General features: G+C 47.1%; 1 protein-coding gene and 1 long non-coding RNA gene across 4 annotated transcripts in view; one reads left to right on the top strand and one right to left on the bottom strand.

Annotated features, from left to right (window-relative positions):
- LOC147100132 (uncharacterized) overlaps positions 1-2,068 on the top strand; it is an 88,315-nt gene extending 86,247 nt beyond the window's left edge. The window contains exon 2 of the long non-coding RNA XR_015073839.1: positions 1,794-2,068. This is a non-coding gene — a long non-coding RNA (uncharacterized LOC147100132). The remainder of the gene's footprint in view (positions 1-1,793) is intronic.
- adamtsl3 (ADAMTS-like 3) overlaps positions 1-26,180 on the bottom strand; it is a 782,675-nt gene that overhangs the window by 6,396 nt on the left and 750,099 nt on the right. For all 3 annotated transcript variants that reach the window (XM_085968860.1, XM_085968861.1, XM_085968859.1), the window contains exons 28-30: positions 6,476-6,683; positions 1,776-1,885; positions 75-289 (exon numbers count right to left, since the gene is read on the bottom strand). In XM_085968860.1, coding sequence (XP_085824986.1) covers positions 75-289; positions 1,776-1,885; positions 6,476-6,683 — 533 coding nt within the window. The remainder of the gene's footprint in view (positions 1-74; positions 290-1,775; positions 1,886-6,475; positions 6,684-26,180) is intronic.

The following is a 26,180-nucleotide window of genomic DNA, read 5'->3' as shown; positions in this document are numbered from 1 at the left end:
TACAATGTTTGAAGTCAGAGTTTCTCTGTTGTATGAAGTACAATTTTTATTTTCCAAGGTAGAAATGTACTTACTGTCACAAGAGGTTAGGTTGCAACGCTGCCACGTAATTGGCCGCCTCTGCCATCCACAATACTGGTCAGCCACAGCCTTGTTATTTTTGTTATGGATACAAGCTACCCGTCGAGACTGGAAACCAGTTCCACATGTTGCTGCACATTGTCTCCACGGTCCCGCTCTCCACTGCACGTTACATCTATCAGATTTACACCGTCTAGCAGAAACAGGCCTGTGGATTGCAACACATTATTACGAATGATCGGAGCAGCAGTGAGCAGACGGTTTGGGTCCTTCACAAAAAGGTGCCTGGGACCATTTGAAGGGTCGGTCGGCTTTTGGGGGGGATTTCCTCATCATCAGTGCCACTGGTGTGCGGTTTACGCAGGAAAAAAAAATGGACAGAGTCGTGGAATGTGATCCCTAAAACACCAGCAAAAATTCTCAGGAAAATCCTGGGCTGGGTAATTTCCCTTGAGGCTTCTCCCGTCTTCGAGGATATTTGCTCCCCGGGTATTCCATGTGATAAAGTCAGAATTTCACTTATTCGGTTACCATAAATCAGTGGGCTGAGTACAAATGGACAGATCACTGAATGCAACCCCCAAACACCCGCCAGAAATTCATTCAAAAATAAAAAGAGTTTGATTTATTCAGTCGCCATAAATCAGTGACCCGGCTAATATCAGGTGCAAAGGTCCTACTATCCACCCACCACCCACTCCCTCCACCCCTCAACCCCAACCCCTCAACCAAGGAACTGGGTGACCTCACCAGCAGAAGGAGCAGATGCTGGACTCAGCCTACTAATGATACCTGGAACGATCGATTGCTATCATTTTTTAAATTCATTTTTACGGGATGTGGGCGTCGCTGGCAAGACCAGCATTTATTGCCCATCCCTAATTGCCTTCTTGAACCGCTGCAGTCCGTGTGGTGAAGGTACTTCCACAGTGCTGTTAGGGAGGGAGTTCCAGGATTTTGACCCAGCGACAATGAAGGATCAGCGATATACTTCTAAGCCGGGGTGGTGTATGACTTGGGGGGGAACTTGGAGGTGGTGGCGTTCCCATGCGCCTGCTGCCCTCGTCCTTCTAGGTGGAAGAGGTCGCGGGTTTGGGAGGTGCTGCCGAAGAAGCCTTGGTGAGTTGCTGCAGTGCCTCTTGTAGATGGTACACACTGCAGCCACGGTACGCCGGTGGTGGGGGGAGTGAATGTTTAAGGTGGTGGATGGGGGGCCAATCAAGCGGGCTGCTTTGTCCTGGATGGTGTCGAGCTTCTTGAGTGTTGTTGCCGCTGCACTCATCCAGGCAAGTGGAGAGTATTCCATCACACTCCTTACTCATATAGATATCCATAGTACGTATCCAAATCTTTTGTACATATCCATAGTACGTATCAATTTCATATTAGATATCAATAACACATATCGATATACATATTGATAGTACATATCATTATTCATTGTATAATTTCAAGAACGTACTGAAAATAATTGTGCCCATTTGAAGCTAACATCAGTGATATTCTAAAGATCACTTTATAAAGACTTTTGCTATTGCTTGAAGCACTATTCAAAATACTTCTGATATTTAATTAATGGAAATCAAAAACAATTCAATGTCATCCATAAATAATTTTCAACAATTTTGTCACATAATTGGTAAATATTGAATCTTGGAAATGTCACAATCTGTGTTCTCTTATTTGTTTAATACCTCTTTATTTTGTCACAGATGAATTCTGCGGTTGATGTTCCATTTGTATAGTGACAAACAATTTGGCGATGCTGTACAGCAATACTGTAACCCACACAACGGCCAGAACACTGTCAAATAAAACAAAGAAGTGAATTGTTGGCGCTTCTGAAAAATGGTCAAACAGCGCTCGCTCCAAGTCTGAAGAAATTTGGTTGTTGACAAAATACAAAGTGCAAATGTTCCAAAATTTGTAACAGTACATCCAATGTAAACCTAAAGCATTAAAGCCAATTGGCAAGTTTATTCTCAAACTGTTTTGGTTTCAGTGGGGTGTTCTTGGCTTGTGTTCAGATCTAGATCCAATGCTCTGGAGCAATAATCATGTACACGGGATCTGAGAACGTGAGGAAAAATTGACAAATAAAAGACACTAACAGCAGAGATGAGTTGGTTGAGAAGAAAGAAAGACTTGCATTTCTATAGCGCCTTTCATGACCTCAGGACATACCAAAGCGCTTTACAGCCAACGAAGCACTTTTAAAAAAAGTGTAGTCAACAACAACAACTTGTATTTATATAGCGCCTTTAACGTAGTAAAATGTCCCAAGGCGCTTCACAGGAGCGTTACAAGACAAAAATTTGACACCGAGCCACATAAGGATAAATTAGGGCAGGTGACCAAAAGCTTGGTCAAAGAGGTAGGTTTTAAGAAGCATCTTAAAGGAGGAGAGTGGTAGAGAGGCGGAGAGGTTTAGGGAGGGAATTCTAGAGCTTAGGGTCTTGGCAGCTGAGGGCACGGCCACCAATTAGATTCAGGGATGCTCAAGAGGGCAGAATTAGAGGAGCGCAGATATCTCGGGGGGGGGGGGGGGTTGTGGGCCTAGAGGAGATTACAGAGATAGGGAGGGGTGAGGCCATGGAGGGATTTGAAAACAAGGATGAGAATTTTGAAATCGAGGTGCTGCTTAACCAGGAGCCAATGTAGGTCAGCGAGCACAGGGGTGATGGGCGAACGGGACTTGGTGCGAGTTAGGACACAGGCAGCCGAGTTTTGGATGACCTCAAGTTTACGTAGGGTGGAATGTGGGAGGCCGGCCAGGAGTGCATTGGAATGATCAAGTCGAGAGGTAACAAAGGCATGGATGAGGGTTTCAGCAGCAGATGAGCTGAGGCAGGGGCGGAGATGGGTGATGTTACAGAGGTGGAAACAGGCGGTCTTAGTTATGCCACAGATGTGTGGTCGGAAGCTCATTTCAACGTCAAATATGACACCAAGGTTGCGAACAGTGCGGTTCAGCCTCAGACAGATGCTAGGGACAGGGATGGAGTCAGTGGCTAGGGAACAGAGTTTGTGGTGGGGATCGATCACAATGGCTTCGGTCTTCCCAATATTTATTTGGAGTAAATTTCTGTTCATCCAGAACTGGATGTCGGACAAGCAGTCTGACAATTTAGAGACCGTGGAAGGGTCGAGAGAAGTGGTGGTGAGGTAGAGCTGGGTGTCGTCAGCGTACATGTGAAATCTGATGCTGCGTTTTTGGATGATGTCGGCAAGGGGCAGTCATTGTTGTAATGTAGGAAACGCGGCAGCCAATTTGCGCACAGCAAGCTCCCACAAACAGCAATGTGATGATGACCAGATAATCTGTTCCAGTGATGTTGGTTGAAGAATAATTATTGGCCAGGACACCAGGGCGAACTCTCCTGCTCTTCTTCGAAATAGTGCCATGGGATATTTTACATCCACCCGAGAGCACAGATGGGGCCTTGGTTTAACGTCTCATTTGAAAGACGGCACCTCCGACAGTGCAGCGCTCCCTCAGTACTGCACTGGAGTGTTCGCCTAGATTTTGTGCTCAAGTCCCTGGAGTGGGACTTGAACCCACAACCTTCTGACTCAGAGGCTACCAACTGAACCACGGCTGACACAGTGATGGTCTGGGCCCTTTTCCAGAATGGAAACAGCTAGGATACCTTTCATGCCCTACACACAGAGGGACATGGAACAAGAAGCTATGGGAGACCAAGGAAGCGTTAGATAGACAAAGTCAAGAGTGATGTCACAGCAAGGGATACAGATGACTGAAGTGGCCAGGCTAGTTCGCAACCGACAACAATGCAGTGAATTCATCTCCACCCCATTGTTGATGCTGAGCTGATGGACGGGAATTTAGTAGTACCTGTAGCAGTAGCAATAATCATATTGATTCACGGTGGATATAACCTGCCAAAGTAGCAACACTAAGTTGAAGCCTACTGTTGTGCCTTTTTACACTCTTAAATCTTTACACATTTCATTGCACTAGAGACCAGTCCCCTCCTTCACCATTTATCCAGAATAGGTATGGACTTCAGTATGCCTTCTTGCCAATGTATCAGTATTGGAACCACTCACTTTACATTTTTTTCAGTGGCCTTTCCTCTTTTTTTTTTTTGCTCGTTTATTTGTCTCCTTTGTCATTTGTCATTCATTCCTTTCCATTGAACTTTAGGCGGGGCCCCATAATTTTTGGGGCACCTTAAGGTCAAATATCTTTGCCAACCTCAACCAAACGCTGTACCATGAGAATGCAGATTCGCCAGCCAGTCTGTCCAGGAAATTTGAACATCTCAGTCTTAATAGAATAATTACTTCAAAATACTGTGTAAATAGAGTGCTCAAATGGCACTTGTTCAGAAAACCTTTTTAAAAGCAGGTTACTGTGCTTAGTCTAAATCCGCAGTAATATGCGGTACTTAACATCTGGCAGTCTCACCTCACTTATCACATGCAGGCAAGGCAGCTCGGAGTTAAATGCAGCCAGTTGTTAAGCAGCAGCTAACCAATACCCAGTGTTCTGAATCAGAATGGTGTCAATGACCAATCTTCTAATCCCCACAGATTTACACTTTGCTAACTCCCATGCATTTCCCACCTTGCACGCTTCGACCGCTGGTGACTTGCACAAGGTCCGAAGCGTGTGATTGAGGAGCTGCACCCCAATGGGATTAAAAGGTTGGCATCACCTGACCCCAATCAGAGTACCTTGTCCACAGGCTGTGATTCTGGGTCGTCCGACCGGATTGCCTCCCCCTCTTCCGTGGCCATGTTCGCGCCCGGGTGGCCCTAGAGATGGAGCACGCGGTGTCCGCCGGCGCGCTCGAGCTTTTGCGTGACCGGTGGGCGCCGCGGGGACTGGAGTGCATAATTAGTTTAAATAATCAAATTTTAATTTGAGGGGTTAAGGTTTATTTAAAGGGGTATTTGATTTTTAGTTACAGTTTACTTGTTGCACACAAAGAAAACAGGCTGTGATTCTGATGCAGGAAATGGAGAGAAAACCCCATCTTCCACAATGGTTTCTGTGGCTGTGGAATCATGGAGCACGAGTGTAATCAGATCAGGATTTATACTTTTCTGTCGCATAGAGGCCAACTGCTCAAAGGGTAAGAGCGGAAGCAACAATTCGCATCACTGTTCTCAGCAAAACACAGACCAGGGCATGACACATAATGCAGCAACATATCAGCAATATCCCAAGGGAGATGGACAATTTTCCTCCCACCCCAACATATTATCATCTGCTGCCTTAACCAACAGCTGTTCTGTTACAAGAAATAAAATTATGGCCAATTTATTTTCTTGTGTTATGTATTCTTCAACACTACTGAATACTTGCATTTCAACTCAGCTTGGGGAAACAGAAAGTTGTACTTTCATTGCTAATGATTGTTTTGCATCTTAAGTTAATCAAGTCCCATATAGGGGAAAATTTTGACTTTGGGCGATTGTGTAAAATGGGCGATAATGGACCAGCCGCCCGTTATACGTCTCTCCCATTGGGGCAACTGATTCGATATCGCCCGAATTACACTACCGCCCAAAGTCAAAAGTACCACCAGAGTCTGATTAGTCCATATTGGTGACGGCCCAAAGGCAAATTCTAGTAAAATGGTCACACCACCAAAAAGGATTATGGAGTAAATTTCCATCTTTACTGCCTGGGCCTCATGCATGGCCTGGGTGGAGCCAGGTGGAGGGAAAACGCGGCAGAGAGAATTGCACGCCAGTAACTGAACCCGCTCGATTTGGGCTGCCACCAATATGGTCTAATCAGGCTCTGGTGGTCATTTTGACTTCGGGCAGTAGTGTACATCGGGCGATATCGAATCAGTTGCCCCCAATGAGTGAGATGTATAAAGAGCGGCTGGTCCATTATCGCTCGATTTTCCCTCCGGTTAACTTAACAGAAGGAGAATCAGGCAGGTTCTGTAACAGACATGAGATACTCCCAAAGATTTTTTTCTGTGCACTGCTCCCAGACCATGCTTATTGCCCAAATAGGCGAGACAAAAATCTACCTGTAGGTGTTGAATTACAGGTAATTTGTCACCTGCTGGGGGTTAGAAACCTGTAATCCTGAAACAGTGCTGCAGGAAATATTAAACCTGAGAAGCATTATACTTGACTGACGTCTGCTTAGTTATGTCATTAAATACAACACGGGAAATTCCTCTGGATTGAGGTTTTGCTATTTTTCACTCTCTGGTAATACACTGTGTAAAATTCTTAAGCATGTTTTAAAAAAAAAAAAATGAATCAAGTCAGCATAGGAATTTCACACAAGAGCTCTAAAAAATAGACCTCAGCAGAACATCAACCCTTTCATTCTTCATCATGAACATGATTCATATCAAAGTGCCACCAGATAATTCTCAGCAGGGAACTACATCAGTACCTCTCCCCATGCTGGACTCCTCCACGCTGCACACGGCTGCATTAAACAATCCTCTTCTTCAGGTGGTTGTTCTTCCTCCTCTGCACAAAACACTGGCGATAAAATGCTTAATGTTCCACCGGCTGTTAGCTGCTGACATGTCACCTGTTGTTGGCGGACTCCTTTCCCACACGAGACCGAACACTCTGACACCGCGGCCGTAACCCACCTGGAGGTACAGATATGAGCTTAATGAAGAGGTGAAGTTGTGTATTAGGAAATCTTTTTGAAATAAATATCCTGTATCGCAAAATGATTTCTTTGTACTGCCAAAAACAAACAGGTCTAAGAAGGGAAGGCATAACTTAATAAAGATGTACTCTTAGCCAAGGGCACTTTGATTTCTAATATAACAAAATTTATACCCAAGTATGTATGCCTGTGATCTTCATGAACAAACTGATGTGCGAATCTGAAATGGAGAAGAGATGGCATTGACAAACAAGGTGGTTTATCTATGAAGAAGACAGTGATTCTCCAAACCAGAGGCAAAGACAAAGATGAGTGAGGCTGCCGAACAATTTAGTATCAGCACTTTCTCTTTCTCTCTCTCTCTCTCTCTCGATTGCTCATGACAAACAGTTTATCTGAGCACCAGCGGTCCAAGGCGAAAACAACTTGTGCATGGCAGCTCACTCTTATGGATGTGAAAAAGGCATGGGCTGGATTTTGTGAATGGAGGTGAGTTGGAGGCGGGACTGCTGCTTGTCGTGTCAATGACCCGCCTCCACCCTCGCCTGACCAATCAGAGGGATTTTCCCCTGATTGAGCTTGTTAAGCCCACCCTGCGGGCTCAGCAGGCCAATTAGGGAAGAAATCACTGACAGATCACGTCAACGTCAGACGTGCTCTCTGTCAAGACTTCTTGAAAGAAGAAACGTCAGCGTTTGACAGCTCTGTGAAGCTGTCAAACACTGACATTCTCTTTAGTTTGATGAGTCTCTGTGTTGAGGACTCAACAAACATTGAAAATAAGTACATTTCAGATGTCTGATGGATCGAAGGGTCCATCAGCCATTACCTGAAATTGAGAAGGTGGATGTCCGCTCTCCTGATCCAGCACGGCTAAAGGCTATAGAAGGAAATAAAGGTAAGTGAACACTTTTTTAAACTAATCACTCACCTTGCATAATTACCACTCCACACTTGCACCCATCACTCACCTCTACACCTTACATCCAGGTGCCTCCGACCACCGCAGACCTCCTCCACGTCTCCTCCAACCCGGCGGGGTTCGTCGAGGTCGGGAAGCCTTCACCTGTGAAGGTAAAATGGCACTCATCCCTTTTTCTGCCCGTTAACTACCTGTTAACAAGCAGTTAAAAGGAATAAAAGCCTTTCCCGCCTCCAGGAGACGAGACCCGAAGGTGCACATCTTCCCGCCTCCTGGCATGTGGGCACGGAGGCGGGGTGGCCATCCGCCCCCATTTTTTCCGATTTTACGGGCAGTCCCGCCTCCTCAGGGCTTGGAAAATCCAGCCAATAGTATTGGTTTCAACAGACATGCACCCAAAGTCTGTCACTCACTCTTAGTAAAGAAGGCAGTTGCCATCGTGAATGGGCAGATGGAACGAAAGTTGCTACTTTAAGCTGCGAGGCAACTGTGGTGAAGCAGGTGTTGGGAACCTTGGGCAATGATGGCTGGTTGGAGAAGATGCCCCACTTCTCTCGTTATGAAACTTGGGACATTTGTAAACGGACAAAAGTGGCCTCTTTTGTATCTTACTGCCTGACAACACCTCACACTTCTCTGGAGACAGGTACAAGTGGCAGGAAAAATAGAGTGGCTGTGCTAACCTGTGTGAACAAAGTTGAATTTTCACTGAGCGCTCTTTTTGCTGAACTATTTAATGTTCTCACTATATTAACATAATTGTTTATTCTGAATGAGTTAGGTCAAACTGACACTCAGGAACGCAACAGAAGTGCATAAGATAACGAGCTAAACGTACTGCTCACTGGGATTAAAACGCTGTCTGCAGTGACGAGACCACACCCTTCGGAATCAAAAATCCCAGATTTCCATTCTGTGCAGCAGCTTTTTAAATCACACAAAGTGAACAGGAAGTCATGGGTGACCTCAGTTCAGGTTGAACGCTGGGTGCAGCATCTGGACAACAAGATGTATGGTGCAAGTCCCAAAATGTCCTGCGAAGGGTTGTACAGCCCATCTCCACAAGATGCCTGCCCTGTGCGACATGGCTCTTTTTTTCTTGTACCCAGTACTATTTTCAAAGGTGCAGCCCTGCAATTATGGCCATCATCAGAAATTTTAAGGCAAAGTGTGTTGACTTAAATATCATTGAAATATTTCGAATGAACCAATATTGCCAATTTCATGCTGCTCATGTTAAATAGCAACAAAATTACTAGAGATTAATTTTTATTGAACAAATACTTAATGTTTTAGCAATTCATTTTATATTACTACAGGTGGGCTGTTACATAGGATTACATCGGATATACGGCACAGAAACAGGCCATTCGGCCCAACCAGTCTATGCCGGCGTTTATGCTCCACTCGAGCCTCCTCCTGTCTTTCCTCATCTCAATCTATCAGCATAACCCTCTATTCCCTTCTCCCTCATATGCTTGTCCAGCCTCCCCTTAATTGCATCTATACTATTCGCTTCAACCACTCCCTGTGGTAGCGAGTTCCACATTCTCACCACTCTTTGGGTAAAGAAGTTCCTTCTGAATTCCCTATTGGATTTCTTGGTGACTATCTTATATTGATGGCCTCTAGTTATGCTCTTCCCCACAAGTGGAAACATTCTCTCTCCATTAGTCTAGCAATTCCAACTTGCATTGCTTTGAGTCCCTCAGCCATTGGTTGACCAGACATTCTCCCTGTCCCCCTACACACTACATCCATAAATGTAAGGAATTGCACAAACCATGAAGCAGAATGATCCATTTCACTTCATATCAAATGCATGCTTCTCAATTGCTCTTTATTAATTACTAGCTGAAGTGCCCGGCGGTGCCGAGGGTCTTTTGAGGGCATGTTGTTGTTGGAAGAGAGAGAGAGAGCGACTGGGAGGAAGAGAGAGAGCGACTGTGGGGAAGAGAGAGAGCGACTGGGGGGAAGAGAGAGAGCGACTGGGGGGAAGAGAGCGACTGGGGGGAAGAGAGAGAGCGACTGGGGGGAAGAGAGAGAGTGGCTGGGGGGAAGAGGGGGGAAAGGGGAGGGAAGGGGAGGGGAGGGAAGGGGGAGGTGGGGGAGGGGGGGAGGGGGAGAGGGAGGGGGAGAGGGAGGAGGGAGGGGGAGGAGGGAGGGGGGAGAGGGAGGAGGGGGAGGGAGGGGGGAGGGGGAGGAGGGAGGGGGGAGAAGAGGGGGAGGGGAGGGGAGGGGTAGAGGAGGGGAGGGGGAGAGGGAGGGGGGGTAGAGGGGGGGAGGGAGGGGGGGTAGAGGGGGGGAGGGGGGAGGGGAGGGGGGGAGGGGGAGTGGTGGGGGGAGGGGAGAGGGGGGAGGGGGGAGGGAGAGGGGGGAGGGGAGGGGGGGAGGGGAGGGGGAGGGGGGAGGAGTGGGGGGAGGGGTGGAGGGGAGGAGGGGAGGGGAGGGGAGGGGGGAGGAGAGGGGGGAAGGAGAGGGGGGAGGGGAGGGGGAGAGGGGGGGAGGGGGAGGTGGGGGAAGGAGGGGGGAGCCAGCAGACCCTTTCCCCTCTGTCGGCGATGGCTCCGCTGAGCTCCGTGCCGCCCCATGCACTGACATGCCGAGCGCAGCGCCCCGGTCAGCCTGAGCCCCGCCCTCCCGAGGCCAGGACTGAGGCGGCTTGAGACGGCCGATTGCGGCTGGCCGGGTCCGGTTGCCTTGGTAACCCTCCTCCCCTCTCCGCCTGCCGATCTCCGGGACTGGGCCTGAGCGGCTCGAGACGGCCAATTGCGGCTGGCGAGCCCGGTTGCCGGGGTAACCCTCTCCGCTCCCGCTCCCCCTCCCCTCCCGAGCCCCGCCCCCGCTAACCTGCTCGCTTCCCTCTGGCCGCGGTCTGTGTGGAGGTGCGCGTGCGCCGTGCAGCGTGAGGAGCTTGCAGTGAGCCCAGCCAGCCTTTACCAAGATGGCTGGCCGCTGGTTCGGAATCGGGCCCAGCGGGCGGGTGGGGGGTGAGGGGTGGGAGGAGCTTGCCACAAAACAATTGCCTAGGGCCCAGCATGGCTGGCAACAGACGCCCAGGCTTCGAGGCCTACCTGCAAAAACGGGGAAGGTAGGAAAATTAATGAGATTAGATTAAAGATTTAGAAAGTAATTAACTTTTTTAAAAAACAATATGTGTTTTAAAAGCAACTTTTTTTTTAAAGACGCAGAAAGCGGGAAAAAGAAATGAAAAGTTTGGAACAAGATGGCGGCGACTCACCTCGGTTCAGAATGATAAGGCCCGCCCACACATGCACCGATTGGTCGACCGTCAGGTCACCGAAGCGTAGGATTGGTCAATCGTCCTGTCACTCGACTCTAGGAGGGCCCGCCCGCACGCGCCAGGGGCCCGCCCGCACGCGCCATGAACCCGGCCCCGCCACGCAGCGATTGGTCGACGTCGGGTCGCTCGACCGTACGATTGGTCGACCTCGACGTCACTCTATTGCTAATGAGCGGATAATGAGATGCTAATGAGCGGAATTTTGAACGTTTTTTGGATACCGTGGGCGCAATTTTTGTCTCGCTGAAACGTAAATACGCTTATGACCGTTCTGGAATCGTAAGCTTTCTTTTGATGTAACGCATGTGTAGGTACGCTATATAACTTTAGAATGTATAGCCGGACAGACACACCGAAGGACAGACAGACAGACAGACAGATGTATCCTTTTATAGATAGATAGATAAATAGATAGATAGATAGATAGATAGATAGATAGATAGATGCACCCACATCATTGCCTACACAGCCGTGTCTCAATGGTAGCACTCTTGCCTTTAAGTCAGAAGGTTGCGGGTTCAAGCCCCACTCCAGGAACTTAAACACAAAATCTAGGCTGACACTCCAGCGCAGTACTGAGGGAGTGCTGCATTGTTTGAGGTGTCGCCTTTCAGTTCAGACATTAAACCGAGGTCCTGTCTGCCCTCTCAGGTGGATGTAAAAGATCCCATGGCACTATTTGGAGGAAGAGCAGTAGTGTTCTCCTCAGGCCAATATTTATTCCTCAACCAACACCTAAAAACAGATTATCTGGTCATTATCACATTGCTGTTTGTGGGACCTTGTTATATGCAAATTGGATGCCTTGTTTCCTACATTACAACAGTGCAAAAGTATTTCATTGGCTGTAAAGTGCTTTGGGCCATCCTGATGTCGGGAAAGTCGCTGCATAAATGCAAGTCTTTCTTTACTTTCACTGTTGTCACTATTTGTGTTGTTATGCTGTTACTCTGAGTTATTGGCGTCTCTCTTAGTTTCCCTGGACATTTCAAATCCAACTTGTAATAGACAGAAAAGGCTTGAAACGACTGTTCATGGTATTAACACATTGGTATATGACATTTCCTTAAACTGATATTTAATAACAGCAGTAACTCATGTTGCAGACTGGGAATTAACCAGTGTAGAAAAATCATAGTGAAACTTATCAGGTTCCTGATGAACATGAGAAGCAAAGTGGGGCCAACCATTCTTCTAACCCCGATGCTCATTTGTTGTCTATTAGTGGTTTTGTCTTCTGAAACAATGCTCCAGCCAGTTAAGCAGGTCACTGGAATTGCCACATGACATTAGTTCCTCGCATGACACTGTGCTGCCTGACCTGCTGAGTATTTCCAGTATTTTCTGCTGTTATTTCAGATTTCCAGCATCCGCAGTATTTTGCTTCTGTATTGGTTTCTCAGGGGGAAAAATTGGGTGAGTAGCGCCACCTGTTAGCGCCTAAAGAGGCAGTCAGTGGCTGTAGCGCCACTGGCTGCGCCTCCCGCGATATTCAGCAGGGGCGCTAATGGTGGCGTTAGCCATTTGCGCTGCGCCGCCACCGATGACATCATCGGTGTGCGCAGCGCCCCATTTGCGATATTTGGTAGCTACCTGCGCCCGGTTCATGGGGCCTTACTGTGCCGGCAGCGGCGCAAGTTAAGGTGGAGGTGCGGGGCGGCCGCCTTTTTTGGCGACCGCCTGCCAGTACCTCCGTCCCTGGCCTCCTAACCCCCCCACACCCCCCCCCCCCCCCGCGGCATTGCCGGCTGTTTCCCGAGAGCCCGGCACTTCTCCTTGGTGCCGGGCTCGTTTGCCGGCACTCGCGAGCGGGGATCGCGCTGTTGCAGGTCCCTCCCCCTTAACAGTGGGAGGAAGGCCTGCAGTACCGCAGCGTGCCGTAGCGTGTGGCACTGCGGCACGTTGCGCTGCGATATTCAGTTTCAGCGCCCTAAGAGGGACGCGGAGCGCCTCGAGCCTCGCCCCGTGTCCCTCGAGGGGCACTGAAACTGAATATCTGACGATCGCTAAAGCCTCGAACGCTGCGCTAAATCCTGCGCTCAGGCGACTTTGGCGCCCCAACCCAATTTCTAGGCCTGATCAGTGTTTAGGATAACGTACCCATTGAAGGGTCAAGGAATGTTGGCACTGAGAAAGCCACTCCATTTCTGGACCATGGAATTGAGCACTGTAACAGGTGATACTGTTTCATTAGAAATCCTTCAGTAATATTTAAGTTGTCATATTTTGCCTCACAATTTCTGATGACACCAATATCTGCTGCTTTCAATCAACAATGGGTGGTAGTAAAAGGACACACGAGTTGTGCGGACCAGGCACCTCTTAAAGATGGCAGCACAACCTTTAATGTCAAGGGGAACTGCTCTAACTTTATGATTGACAATTTAAAAAGCAGCTCCATATTTGGACCATGAATTTAAGAACTTCAATTGCTGATTTGCTCTGTCGCCAGATTGGCAACCAGACAGTAAACTGTTGAGATTGAGATCATGCAACAGCTTCTTATTCTCTATTCTTTGCAAGAGCTTTGACATAATTGGCAGTAGAGATTCTGGCATGTAGCTATCAGAGTCTGACTTTGACCCCCTTCTTGTAGTTGCACATGATGTTTGCAGCTTTCTACTGATCTGGGAGACCATTTGACAGCATTAATTGAAATAGATGAGCAATGGAGCAGCTGGTTACACAAAGAGTGTTCTGAGAGACCAACAACCTGTGCCTTTGGGGTTTGTCGTTTTTCTGGGATTCAGCTTTTCAAGATGTTGAACTTTTTTGTGCGTGATTCTTGATTTGGCTGATTGAGTTGCTGGAGTCTAATGGAACATTTGGTACCTGATCTTGAATTTTGGGTGACAGATACGATTTGGCAATATCCATAAAATGAGGCACGGGACCCCATTCTTCTCCGAACGAGGGGGCGTTCGGTCAGGTCCTTATGCTGGAAACATATTTTTGCAATCTTCCACCAGTCCTTGGAGTCTATCTACTAATCCTGCATTTTGGAGCTGATCTTGGACTTGTACCTTTGATGAACTGACAATAGGGCCTTTTCATAATGGGACATGGTTTGGAAGGACGCTTTCCAGTTGTTTTGATTGCCTGATGTTTCCCATTTATCAACACATCTTTGTTTTTTTTGGCTAACACACAACTTTTATAAAATCAGAACTCTGAGCCAATCTTTAGCTGAATAAGATTCAACTCTAACAATAAATACAATCTTCTTGTTCTGTGCCTGGATAAAGTCTCAGTCATTCAAGTGGTAGATAGAATATCAGTGCAAGATAGAAAATTCTGCTTGAATTTATTTTTGCTTTGTCTCTGTGAAGCATTTTGGGACTTTTTTTATGTTAAAGGTGCTATATAAATGCAATTTGTTGTTGTTTAGCCTATTCCAATTGCCTGGTTATAGAAACATAATATTCACGGTAATATCCAAGATATCTATTGTATGGCTTAACTTAATGCCGGTGGTGAAATGGAGGCAAAAAACACTCATAGGATGATTTTTCCCTTCCTTTTTAGTTCCTTCAAATAAATTTAAATGCAAAAAAATACAAAGTGAAGACACACTGTACATAGAAAAAAGAAAGAACTTTCATTTATATAGTATTTGTACCAACATCAGGACGTCCTAAAGTGCTTCACAGCCAATGAGGCATTTGGAAATGTAGTCACTGTTGTAATGTAGGGATACCTGGCAGCCAATTTATGCACAGCAAGCTCCCACAAATAGCGATGAGATAAATGACCAGATTTGGTTTTTTTTATTAACTGATGTTGGTTGAGGGATAAATATTGGCCAAGAAACCAAAAGAACTCACCTGCTGTTCACTGAAATAGTCCCATGGGATCTTTTACGTCCACCCAGGAGGGCAGACGGGGCCTCGATTTAATGTCTCACCCGAAAAGATGGCACCTCTGACCTTACAGCACTCCCTCAGTAATGCTCTGATGGGTCAGCTTGGATTATGTGCTCAAGTCTCTGGTGTGGGACTATGAACCCACAACCTTCTGACTCGGAGACCAGAGTTTGCCCAATTAATCCACTGGCCAACTGGATGGACTGCTTGCTCAAATATCTTATTAACTAAATGTGAACCAATCAAAAACACAGTTCCATTCACTGGGTGGAAAAGCTACCAATCAACAACTTGTAACCACCACAACACCGACCAATCAAATGACTTATTTTTTTTTGCCAAATCTGGCATTCAAGAACTAGCCATTACCGCAAAACTGACCAAGCTAGTTGCTCCAAAAAATTCCTCCCAATTTCTTTCAGGAGCAAAGCAACTGAATTTATAAATTACTAAAGGCAAAATAAAACCTCCTAAAAGTCACTAGATAGCCAAAAACCACCTACTTTAATTACAAAAGTCCTGTGACAACTTTTCTAGCTCACGGAGTTGCCCCTTTCTTTGGGGTCTGGGCTGGAATTCTACTAAATTCCCTGATTTTGCAGCATTTATTTTGGTTTTCCTGCTGATATCTTCTGGGCTCTGGGAATGCATCCATTCAATTTGCATGCACTTGTCTCCAACTCTCTTTCTCACTCCTCTCTCTGTGTTTAAGTCGCTCCTTGTCTCCGTTTTATAGTCATAACGGCACAGAAGGAGGCCATTCGGCCCATCAATCCGTGCGGGCTCTCTGCACAGCAATCCAGTCAATCCCATTCCCCGTCTCTATCCCCGCAGCCCTGCAAGTTTATTTCCCTCAAGTGCCTATCCAGTCTCCCCTTGAAAACATTGAGGGGGAAAAATTCGGTTGATTAGCGCCTCCCGTTAGCGCGGGCGCAAATCAGCTAGCGCCCGGGCGCGGCGATGTTTGCGCCACTCTCAAAATTGACCAGACATTTTGCGGCGGCGCTAAACATTACTGCCACAATCTCCTGCGCCGGCAGATCGTGACGTCAGTTGAGCATGCAACGCCCCAGTAGCGCCCCGGACCGGATATTGAGTGGCGCCCCCTGCCTTTCTGCCTGCCGCTAGCAACGACAGGTTGAGGGGAACATTTTGCAGTTGGGAAGGGACTAGGGGAGCGCTATTTAAAGGTGGCCTCTTCCAGCCTTTTTTTGTCGGTGACATTTTTGCACCACACATTCTGAGAGAGAGAGAGAGAGAGACTTCTGGAGAGATTCAACGCTGTGTGAAGGAGTTTTGGGTACTGAGCAGCACTTTGCAGGTTCATTTTGATTTGACCTTCCTTGCATCGATTTAGAAGAGACTATGGGGGCTGCACTCTGAGCTCTTTCCCTGGGCCTCTCCATTGTTCTTTCCAGCAGATTTGATGTACAGGTCTCTCCAGGCCGAGATTCAAGGGTGCAATGAGTAGGGTGTGGATGGAAAGCAAGACCGACCCTCCCCTTTAAGAACTGGCCAGCGCCAGTATGTCTGTGTTCCATTGCTAACTGACATCACCTGAGTTTCGCCAGCGCTCTGAGGTAGCGCCTCGCTCCTTGGCGTTAGCGCCTTAAGAGAGGTGTGTAGCACCTGATTTAGCGCTTCAATCACCTCCAGGGGCGATAGAAGCCAAGTTTGCAATCGGACGCGATAATTAGCGCCAGGCGCTAAACTTTGCGCCCGGCCGGTAATTGCGCCCCTAACGGGGCGATACTGAATTTCTCCCCGAGTGTCTCCACTTCCACCACTTCCATCAGCAGAGAGTTCCAGGTCCTCACCACTCACTGCGTAAAATAGTTTTTCCTCACATCCCCCTTGTATCTCTTGCCCAACACCTTAAATCTGTGTCCCCTCGTCCTTGTACTATCAACTAGTGGGAACAGCCTTTCCCCGTCTAGCCTATCCAAACCCATCATAATCTTGTTCATCTCTACCAAATCACCCCGCAACCTCCTTTGCTCTAATGAAAACATATCCAGCTTCTCCAACCTGTCCTTGTAGCTAAGATCCCCCATCCCCGGAACCATTCTGGTAAATCTCCTCTGCACCCTCTCAAGGGCCTTCACATCCTTCCTAAAGTGTGGTGACCAGAACTGGACGCAATACTCCAGTTGCGGCCTAACCAGCGCTTTGTAAAGGTTCAGCATAACGTCTCTACTTTTCTACTCAATGGGCAGGATTTTCATTGGGCCGTGGAGGTGGGATTGGAGGAGTGTGGGGGGTTAAAATCTCAAAATCAGCGGGCACGAACCCATCCTGCCCCCATGTCAGTTTCAAAGGAGGCGGATACCCGACCTGTGCTGGGACCCGCCTCCCCGAGGCGGGAAGGGGATTAGTGCCAATTAACTGCCTGTTAACAGGTAGTTAATAGGCAGTTTTTAGCCTAATCCCTATTTTTATTCCTGAAGTGTGGGATTCCCGACGGCTCCAAACCACGCCAAGTTAGCGAGGCGGGCCGTCGGGCTGAAGGGCTTGGAGAGTTCGCGATGTCCGGTGTTCAGGTGAGTGATGGGTGCATGAGTGCAGAGGTAAGTGTGTTTGGTATGTGTAAAGTGTTTAAAGAAGTTTAATTACCTTTACAGCCTTCCTTCCTTCAGGTCTCGGGAGTCCCTCATCTCACTGGCACAGAAAGCAGAATGGCCATGAGCTGTCAAAAGTTGCAGCATTCAGCTTTCTGTTCTGGAGCGCTCTCTAAATCATCCTGAGAGGAAGGAATTAACTTAGTGTACAGATTGTCAGTATTTGACAGCTTCAAAGAGCTGTTAAATGCTGATATTTCATCTGTCAAAAGCTCTTGACAGATGAAATGTCAACCTGTGACGTCACCTGCTGCCGGGTGGCCCTTAATTGGCTTGCTGAGCCTGCTGGGTGGACTCAACAAGGTCAATCAAGTGAAAATCACGTGGGTTGGCCACAACTCGATGGAGGCGGAACTACAACCCCGAAAGTTGTAGTCCCACCTCCTACACGCCTCCAGTATCAAAATCCAGCCCAATACCTCTATTTATGAAACCCAAGATCCCATATGCTTTGCTAACCACTCTCTCAATATGTCCTGCCACCTTCAGGGACCTATGCACATTAAATCCCAGGTCCCTCTGTCCCTGCACACTCTTTGACTGTATGCCTCCTATTCTCTCTGTATGCCTTTTACACAGTTTCTAACTTTTATCTCTCTTTCTATATCTCTTTCTTTCGTCTTTTTTTCTGTACAGATTTACTAGAATGATTCTGGGGTTGGGGGATCTTAGCTACAAGGACAAGTTGGAGAAGCTGGATTTGTTTTCATTAGAGCAAAGGAGGTTGAGGGGTGATTTGATAGAGGTGTACAAGATTATGACGGGTTTGCATAGGCTAGACGGGGAAAGGCTGTTCCCACTAGTTGATGGTACAAGGACTAGGGGACACAGATTTAAGGTTTTGGGCAAGAGATACAGGGGGGACGTGAGGAAAAACTTTTTTACGTAGCGAGTGGTGAGGACCTGGAATTCGCTGCCGACGGAAGTGGTGGAAGCGGAGACAATTCAATTCAATTCAATTCAATTTTATTTGTCATATATGCAGCAGACGTGTGTACTGCACAATGAAATGTTGATTTTTACGAGTCCTCCCAACATTGGAATAAATATGGCATAACAATGATAAAAATACTAATAGAAATACTAATAAAAAGACAGTAATAATAAATAAAACAACAGTAATAAATAATAATAAATTAATCGTTCATGAGTCTTATGGCCTGGGGGTAGAAGCTGTTTCGAAACCTGTTGGTATGAGACCGTATGCTTCGGTATCTCTTACCGGACGGGAGCAGGGCAAAGAGGTTGTGGCTGGGGTGACTCGCGTCTTTAATGATTCTCAGGGCCTTCCCCCGGCACCTCTCGGGGTAGATATCCTGCACAGCAGGTAGTTTAATTCCTATAGTGTGTTGTGCAGCTTTCACTACCATCTGTAGAGCCTTGCGGTCTGTGGCGGTGCAGTTGCCATACCAGGTAGTGATGCAGCTGGACAGGATACTCTCGATGGTGCACCGGTAGAAGTTGGTGAGAATCTGAAGGGCCATTCCAAATTTCTTCAGTCTCCTGAAGAAGAACAGGCATTGGCATGCCTTCTTGGTTACAACGTCGATGTGATGTGACCACGTTAAGTCCTCCGTAGCGAATACACCCAGGAATTTGAAGCTGCTGATCCTCTCCACCTCAGCCCCTTCGATGTAGACTGGGGTGTGTCCCTCCCCCTGCCGCTTCCTGTAATCCACGATCATCTCCTTTGTTTTGCTGATGTTGAGGGAGAAGTTGTTGTACTTGCACCATTCTCCTAGGGCTCTTACCTCCTCCCTGTAGCCTGTCTCGTCGCCATCTGTGATCAGGCCTACAACGGTAGTGTCATCAGCAAACTTGATGATGGAGTTGAAGTTGTGTGTGGCCACGCAATCATGAGTAAACAGGGAGTACAGGAGGGGGCTGAGCACACAACCCTGGGGAGCTCCCGTGTTCAGGATCAGTGTGGAGGAGGTGTTTCTGCCTATTTTCACCACCTGGGGTCTTCCCGTCAGGAAGTCCAGGATCCAGTTGCATAGGGAGGTGTTAAGTCCTAGCTCACTGAGCTTGTTGACAAGCTTGGAGGGGATAATGGTATTGAATGCCGAACTATAATCAATGAACAACATTCTCACATAGGTGTTCCTCTTATCCAGGTGTGATAAGGCAGTGTGCAGTACAGTGGCGATGGCATCATCCCTAGATCTGTTTGGGCGGTAGGCAAATTGGAGTGGGTCCAGTGTGTCAGGTAATAACGAGTTGATGTGGGTTTTGACCAGCCTCTCAAAGCACTTCATGATGACAGAAGTGAGTGCTATGGGGCGGTAGTCGTTTAAACAGGTTACTTTTGTTTTTTTGGGGACTGGAATAACCGATGTCATCTTGAAGCGGGTGGGGACTACAGACTGGTACAGTGAACGGTTGAATATATCCGTAAACACGCCTGCCAGCTGGTCAGCACATGCTCTAAGGACACGCCCAGGGATTCCATCTGGACCGGGTGCTTTGTGGGTGTTCACTCTCTTAAAGGTCTTGCTCACGTCAGCCACGGAGATTGAGAAGACCCGGTCGTCCTGAGCCGCGGGCGCCCTTGTAACAGGCCAGTTGTTGTTGGCCTCAAACCGGGCATAAAAAGTGTTAAGCTCATCCGGGAGAGAGGCATTGCTGGGCATGACACAGTTGGGTTTCCCTTTGTAGTCTGTAATAGATTGTAGTCCACTCCACATCCTTCGCGAATCTGAGCTATGATAGTGTGACTCCACTTTGTCCGTGTATTGTCTTTTTGCATTTTTGATGATTTTTCTGAGGTCGTACCTTGATTTCTTGTACTCATCCATGTCCCCAGAGTTGAATGCGATGGACCGTGCTTTTAGCATAGCACGGATATTGCCATTTACCCATGGTTTCTGGTTGGGAAATGTTCGTGCAACAATCCTCGGAACAATGTCGTCTATGCACTTGTTTATGAAACTAATGACTGAATCTGTATATGTGTTGATGTCATTGTCCGAGGCATTCCGGAACATATCCCAGTCAGTGGAATCAAAACAGTCTTGTAACATAGCATCTGATTGATCCGACCAGCGTTGCAGAGATCTCATCACAGGCTTTTCCTGTTTCAGTTTCTGCCTATAGGTGGGTAGCAGCAGGATGGAGTCGTGATCGGATTTGCCGAAGGGAGGGCGGGGGAGGGCCTTGTATCCATCCCGGAATGGAGTGTAAACGTGATCTAGTGTGTTCTTGGCTCGCGTTGGGCAGGTGATATGCTGATGGTATTTAGGCAGTACTTTCTTCAGATTGGCTTTGTTGAAATCGCCAGCCACGATGAATGCAGCCTCTGGATGGGAAGTTTCAAGCCTGCTAATGATCCCATACAGCTCGTTTAGTGCCCTATTTGCGTCGACCTGTGGTGGAATATACACCGCTGTAATGATCACGGAGGAGAACTCTCTCGGGAGGTAGAAGGGTCGGCATTTGATCATCAGGTGTTCAAGATCGGGTGAACAAGAAGATGTAAGTAGTTCCACGTCGGAACACCAAGAATTGTTGATCATAAAGCATACTCCACCCCTCTATTTTTCCCCGAGTCCTTTGTTCGGCCTAGCCGGTGAATGTTGAATCCCTCTGGTTGAATGGCTGAAGCTGGTGTCGATGGATCAAGCCAAGTCTCAGTAAAAATCAAGACATTGCAGTTCTTAATGTCTCGCTGGAAGGTGAGCCTCCCTCTGAGTTTGTCCAGCTGATTGTCCAGTGATTGCACATTCGCCAGGAGAATACTCGGAAGGGGTGGGGTGGTGTTCACGTCGCCTCAGCTTCACTAATGCACCTGCTCGTCTGCCCCGCTTGTGCCGTCGTCGCTTCCTGATCACAGGAATGAAGTCAGGTAAGCAGGTGGGAGGGTAGATGGTAGTAGCAGCAGAATCCCAGTTTGAAAAATCGGGGGTAGGTCCTATATCTCCGGACGATCTTATGTCCAGAAGTGATTGACGGTCGTAGCGGATAAGTGAAGAAACAGTACTTACAAAATTGTTTAATAATAACAATAAAATAATAAATAAAGTGGAAAGTTGTGGACGAGCTCGTAAAACAGTGGCTACCCTCATAAGCCATACAGGTCGGTTAAACAGTAGAATATTTTTTTAAAAAACAACTAAACTACTAATACTAAAACTAGAATGCTAAATACTAAACAGTAGAATACTAAAAAATTAACAGTACGATATATTAAAATACAACATTAAATACATTAAATACAACATTTAAAGACACTCAATGTTTTCAAGGGGAGACTGGATAGACACTTGAGGGAAATAAACTTGCAGGGCTATGGGGATAGAGCGGAGGAGTGGGACTGACTGGATTGTTCTAGAGAGCCGGCACGGACTTGATGGGCCAAATGGCCTCCTTCTGTGCCATATGACTCTATGACATCTCAGATGACCCACCAAAAATAGATTTTCCCCCGGAGTTGGTCTTAAGTGATCCCCGGTGGTTTAACGTTTGGCTTGCTGCCGGCTGCAAGAAACCTGCTCAGAGGAAATCTAGCGGTGCTAGCACCAGGTCTCTCACAATATAAAAATACTGAAAAGGTTTGCTGTTTTACTTAAACCGTCTTTAAAAATAAATGTATTACTGCAACAACTGTGCTGTACTAGCCACTGATCAATAAGCAGAAAATAGGCAGTTACATCTCCGATGTTTCTGATTCTTGTGGCTGATCCCACATATATTACAGACATTGTGAGAAGAGCATAACTAGAGGCCATCAATATAAGATAGTCACCAAAAAATCCAATAGGGAATTCAGAAGAAACCTCTTTACCCAGAGAGTGGTGAGAATGTGGAACTTGCTACCACAAGGGAGTGGTTGAAGCGAATAGTATAGATGCATTTAAGGGGCGATTAGATAAGCATATGAGGGAGAAGGGAATAGAGGGTTATGCTGATAGAGTTAAATGAGGAAAGACGGTGTAGTGTATGTACCTTTAAGAGAGAACTACTTTTACAGCTCCTGTATACTGTAGTACCGGCAGTGACCACACCTGTATATAAGCCTTGAGCATGCCTCTGTACCCCAGTCTTGAGACTACCCTACTCCAGTAAATACCTGTTGATTGTTAAGTTACAGCATCCGTGTGGTTATTGAAAAACAGCATACTCTCAGAATCACGGATCTAACAGTGGCGACGAGTGTCGATTCGAATCTACCTGCAACTCTGCATTTCCCTTCGAGGATTCTCTCCGGGAGGGCGGTGGAAGAAAGTCGAGGCCCGGAACACGGGCGTGGACCACGAGCAACCGCCCAGTCATCCGGCAGAGAGTGAACATCGCAGGGGAGGCTGTGGAGAGCCGAGCTTGGTTCCCCAGCCACGACGATCAGCAACAGACTGACGACAGGTACCAGGTACAGCGCAGACCCTTCCTGGACAGCGGCGGCTGGAGCCGACCGACGGCAGAGAAAAAGCCGAGCAGCGTCGACGGGGTAAGATAGAGGGTGAAGCGCACAGGGTGCAGCCGGGGGTTGAAAACCGAGCGGCGTCGAGGAAAAACAAAATGGAGAGAGAGAGGGTAAAGCAGCAGCCGGGTTCAGGACCGAGCGGCGGAAACAGGAAAGGCGCACAGAAAAAAAAACGCGCAGAGCGCAGCCAGGACTCAAGGGCTGAACAGTGTCCGCGGGGAGAAGAAAGGAAAGCGCGGGAGATGCCATTTTGTGCCAGCGGAGAAGAAGGGAAAGCGCGGGAGACGCCATTTTTGACAGTTAAATCACACCCAGGGATGCCGAAGAGTGGCAGTATCTCTATGTTCGACAATGAAGTCGAAGATTGGGCGACATATGTGGAACGTATTGAGGTGTACTGCAGGGCGAATGAAGTGCCAGATGCTAGGAAAGCACTGGTTTTGTTAAATTCCATGGGTGCAAAAACTTATGGGTTACTGCGAAACCTAATAACCCCAGAGAAGCCTGTGAATAAGAATTTCGAAAGCATAGTAGAAATCCTACAGGACCACTTAAACCCCACACCGCTGCTGATAGCAGAACGATTTAAGTTCCATAAAAGGAACCAACACAAAGACGAAAGCAATGCTGAGTACTTAACGGAACTGCGCAAGCTATCGAAACACTGCCAGTTTGGAGTGGGACTAGCAGATACGTTAAGGGACAAGTTTGTGTGTGGGCTTCAAAGTGAAGGAACCCAGAAATGGCTTCTATCAGAAAAGGATCTTACGCTGGACAAGGCTTTCAGTACGGCAGTATCACACGAAGCAGCCGCAAGGGGCACTGCAGAGATACAACGGAGACCGCAAGAATATGGCACCAATGAAATGTCCTATGGAACAGGGAAGTGTTATCGCTGCGGCAGAACAACACACGACCAGAAGGATTGTTGGTTCAAGGACCAAGTGTGCAGACAGTGTGGAAAAGCAGGACACATAGCAAGAGTCTGCAGGTCTGGGAAGAAAACCAACAGCAAGAAATCTCCACAGGAGAAGTACAAAAAGGTACACAAGGTGATGGACAGTAGTTCAGACGAACAGAAAAGTGACATAGACTCCGGAAGCAAGGAGCTGGGTTGTCTGAAACTACATAAGGTAACCAAAATGGAGGATCACCAGACTATCTGGGTTACACTCAAGATAGATGGAGTCCAAGTGAAAATGGAATTGGACACAGGATCAGCCCTAACAGTCATAAACCAAAGGGACTACAAGCGGCTATTTTCACATATACCCTTGAAAGCTACAGAGATTGTCTTGAAGACGTACACGGGGCAAAAAGTCTACCCTAAAGGAAAAATAAGGGTGAAAGTGATATACAAAGGCCAGGAAATACCTAAAATGGACTTGTATGTATTGCCAGATGGAGGACCACCACTGCTAGGACGTGAATGGATCCGGAAGATACAATTAGATTGGCATTCCATACAGGCACTGAAGGTTGAGGCCAAAAAGGATGACGACGTCACACCTGGACGACTGTCAAAAATGCTAACTGACGCAAAAGAAGTGTTCCAGGAGGGACTCGGAATACTAAAAGGCATTACACATCCGCCCCGTATCATCCAGCCACAAATGGATTGGCTGGGAGGTTCGTACAAACCTTTAAAAAGGCGATAAAGGCCATGTGCAACGATGAAATTCCACTACAGCATAAGGTGGACAATTTCCAATTAGCCTACAGAAATGCGACACATGCAGTCACCAACCAGACCCCGGCCATGATGTTCTTTAACCGAAGGTTGAGATCTCGTCTGGATTTGCTCAGACCAAATGTGCGAAGAAATGTTGAGGATAAACAATTCCAGCACATCAATGAGAAGCCGACAAGGAGCTTCAATGTAGGACAACCAGTCTTGGCCCGTGACTACCGAACAGAGAAATGGCAACCCGGAACGATATGCACAAGGCAGGGGCCATTAATGTACACAGTGGATGTTGGGGAGAACATTGTGAGACGCCACGTCGATCAGATCTCAGCGTCACAGGAACGAGTCAACCCCATGTCTTGAGTACCTGGGGATGAACCCGACATACCGGTAGCATCTACCTCAGAACCAGTAGCAGTGGAAACCGATGAACTAACCGACGAAAAGGGGCCAGAATCGCCTCCGCACCAAGAACAAGAACCTCAGGAAAGGCGCTATCCAGAAAAGATCAGGAAGCCGCCCCAAAGACTGAATCTATAAATGGACTATTTCTGTTTAATGTGCATATTAAAGTGTTAATTGTTATTTGAATATTATGGGTACTGCTAATCTAAAAGGGGAGGAATTGTAGTGTATGTACCTTTAAGAGAGAACTACTTTTACAGCTCCTGTATACTGTAGTACCGGCAGTGACCACACCTGTATATAAGCCTTGAGCATGCCTCTGTACCCCCAGTCTTGAAACTACCCTACTCCAGTAAATACCTGTTGATTGTTAAGTTACAGCATCCGTGTGGTTATTGAAAAACATCATACTCTCAGAATCACGGATCTAACAGACGGGAGGAGGCTCGAGTGGAGCATAAACGCCGGCATGGACTGGTTGGGCCGAATGGCCTATTTCTGTGCCGTATATCCTATGTAATCGTACTGCTAACACATTTCAAACTGCAGCATCTTCATTCCACTTATATGACAAATTAGATATCAGAATTTTTAAAAAAATCTATGGTATTTTATGTTAAAGAAAGCAGATGGCCTAAAATTAGGCTGCAGTGTAGTAAAACCAGCAGGTTGTCAAGACGATGACGTGACTCTGAGTTTCATTTCCGATTTGATTTCTCTTACATCCCTAAAAAGCACCTGTACCATAGTATTCACGTTAGAGTCACGGCACATTCGGAGGTTGCTCTGGAAGATTTAAACTTGGGTTGGAATCAATAGCTCATTACAGCTGGAGCTCAGATCATTACACAAGGCAAGCATGAAAGCACACATTGTGTGAAGAATCTCAAGAGGCAGTCGAAGGCATGCTGACATTTTAACATGTTAAATTAGCACTGCGAGTGAAGTTCAGAGAAGAAAGTGCACACGGGTGAAATTATCAAGTGTTTGGCATAAGAACATCTGACAGCAGAAAGCCATCTTTATAAAGATTATCCACCCTGATTACAACCAGAAGAAACTTTTGTCATTTTTTTCCCTCAAAATACTATAAAGATACACTGGGCAGCATTAATTATTTGCACATACTCTGTGCAATGGTTACCAAGTGAGGAGATCTGTGCCAACATTAGAACCGACAGGTTTTCACTGACTGTTAAGGTTCAGATGTCAAAATAAATTGCACCAAAACAAAGCTGAAACTGGAACAACTATTT

Source organism: Somniosus microcephalus, chromosome 27 (genome assembly GCF_052327205.1).
Source record: "Somniosus microcephalus isolate GS21.2 chromosome 27, FLI_Smic_1.0, whole genome shotgun sequence".
NCBI lineage: Eukaryota > Metazoa > Chordata > Chondrichthyes > Squaliformes > Somniosidae > Somniosus > Somniosus microcephalus.
This window is presented reverse-complemented; position numbering and strand designations above follow the sequence as displayed.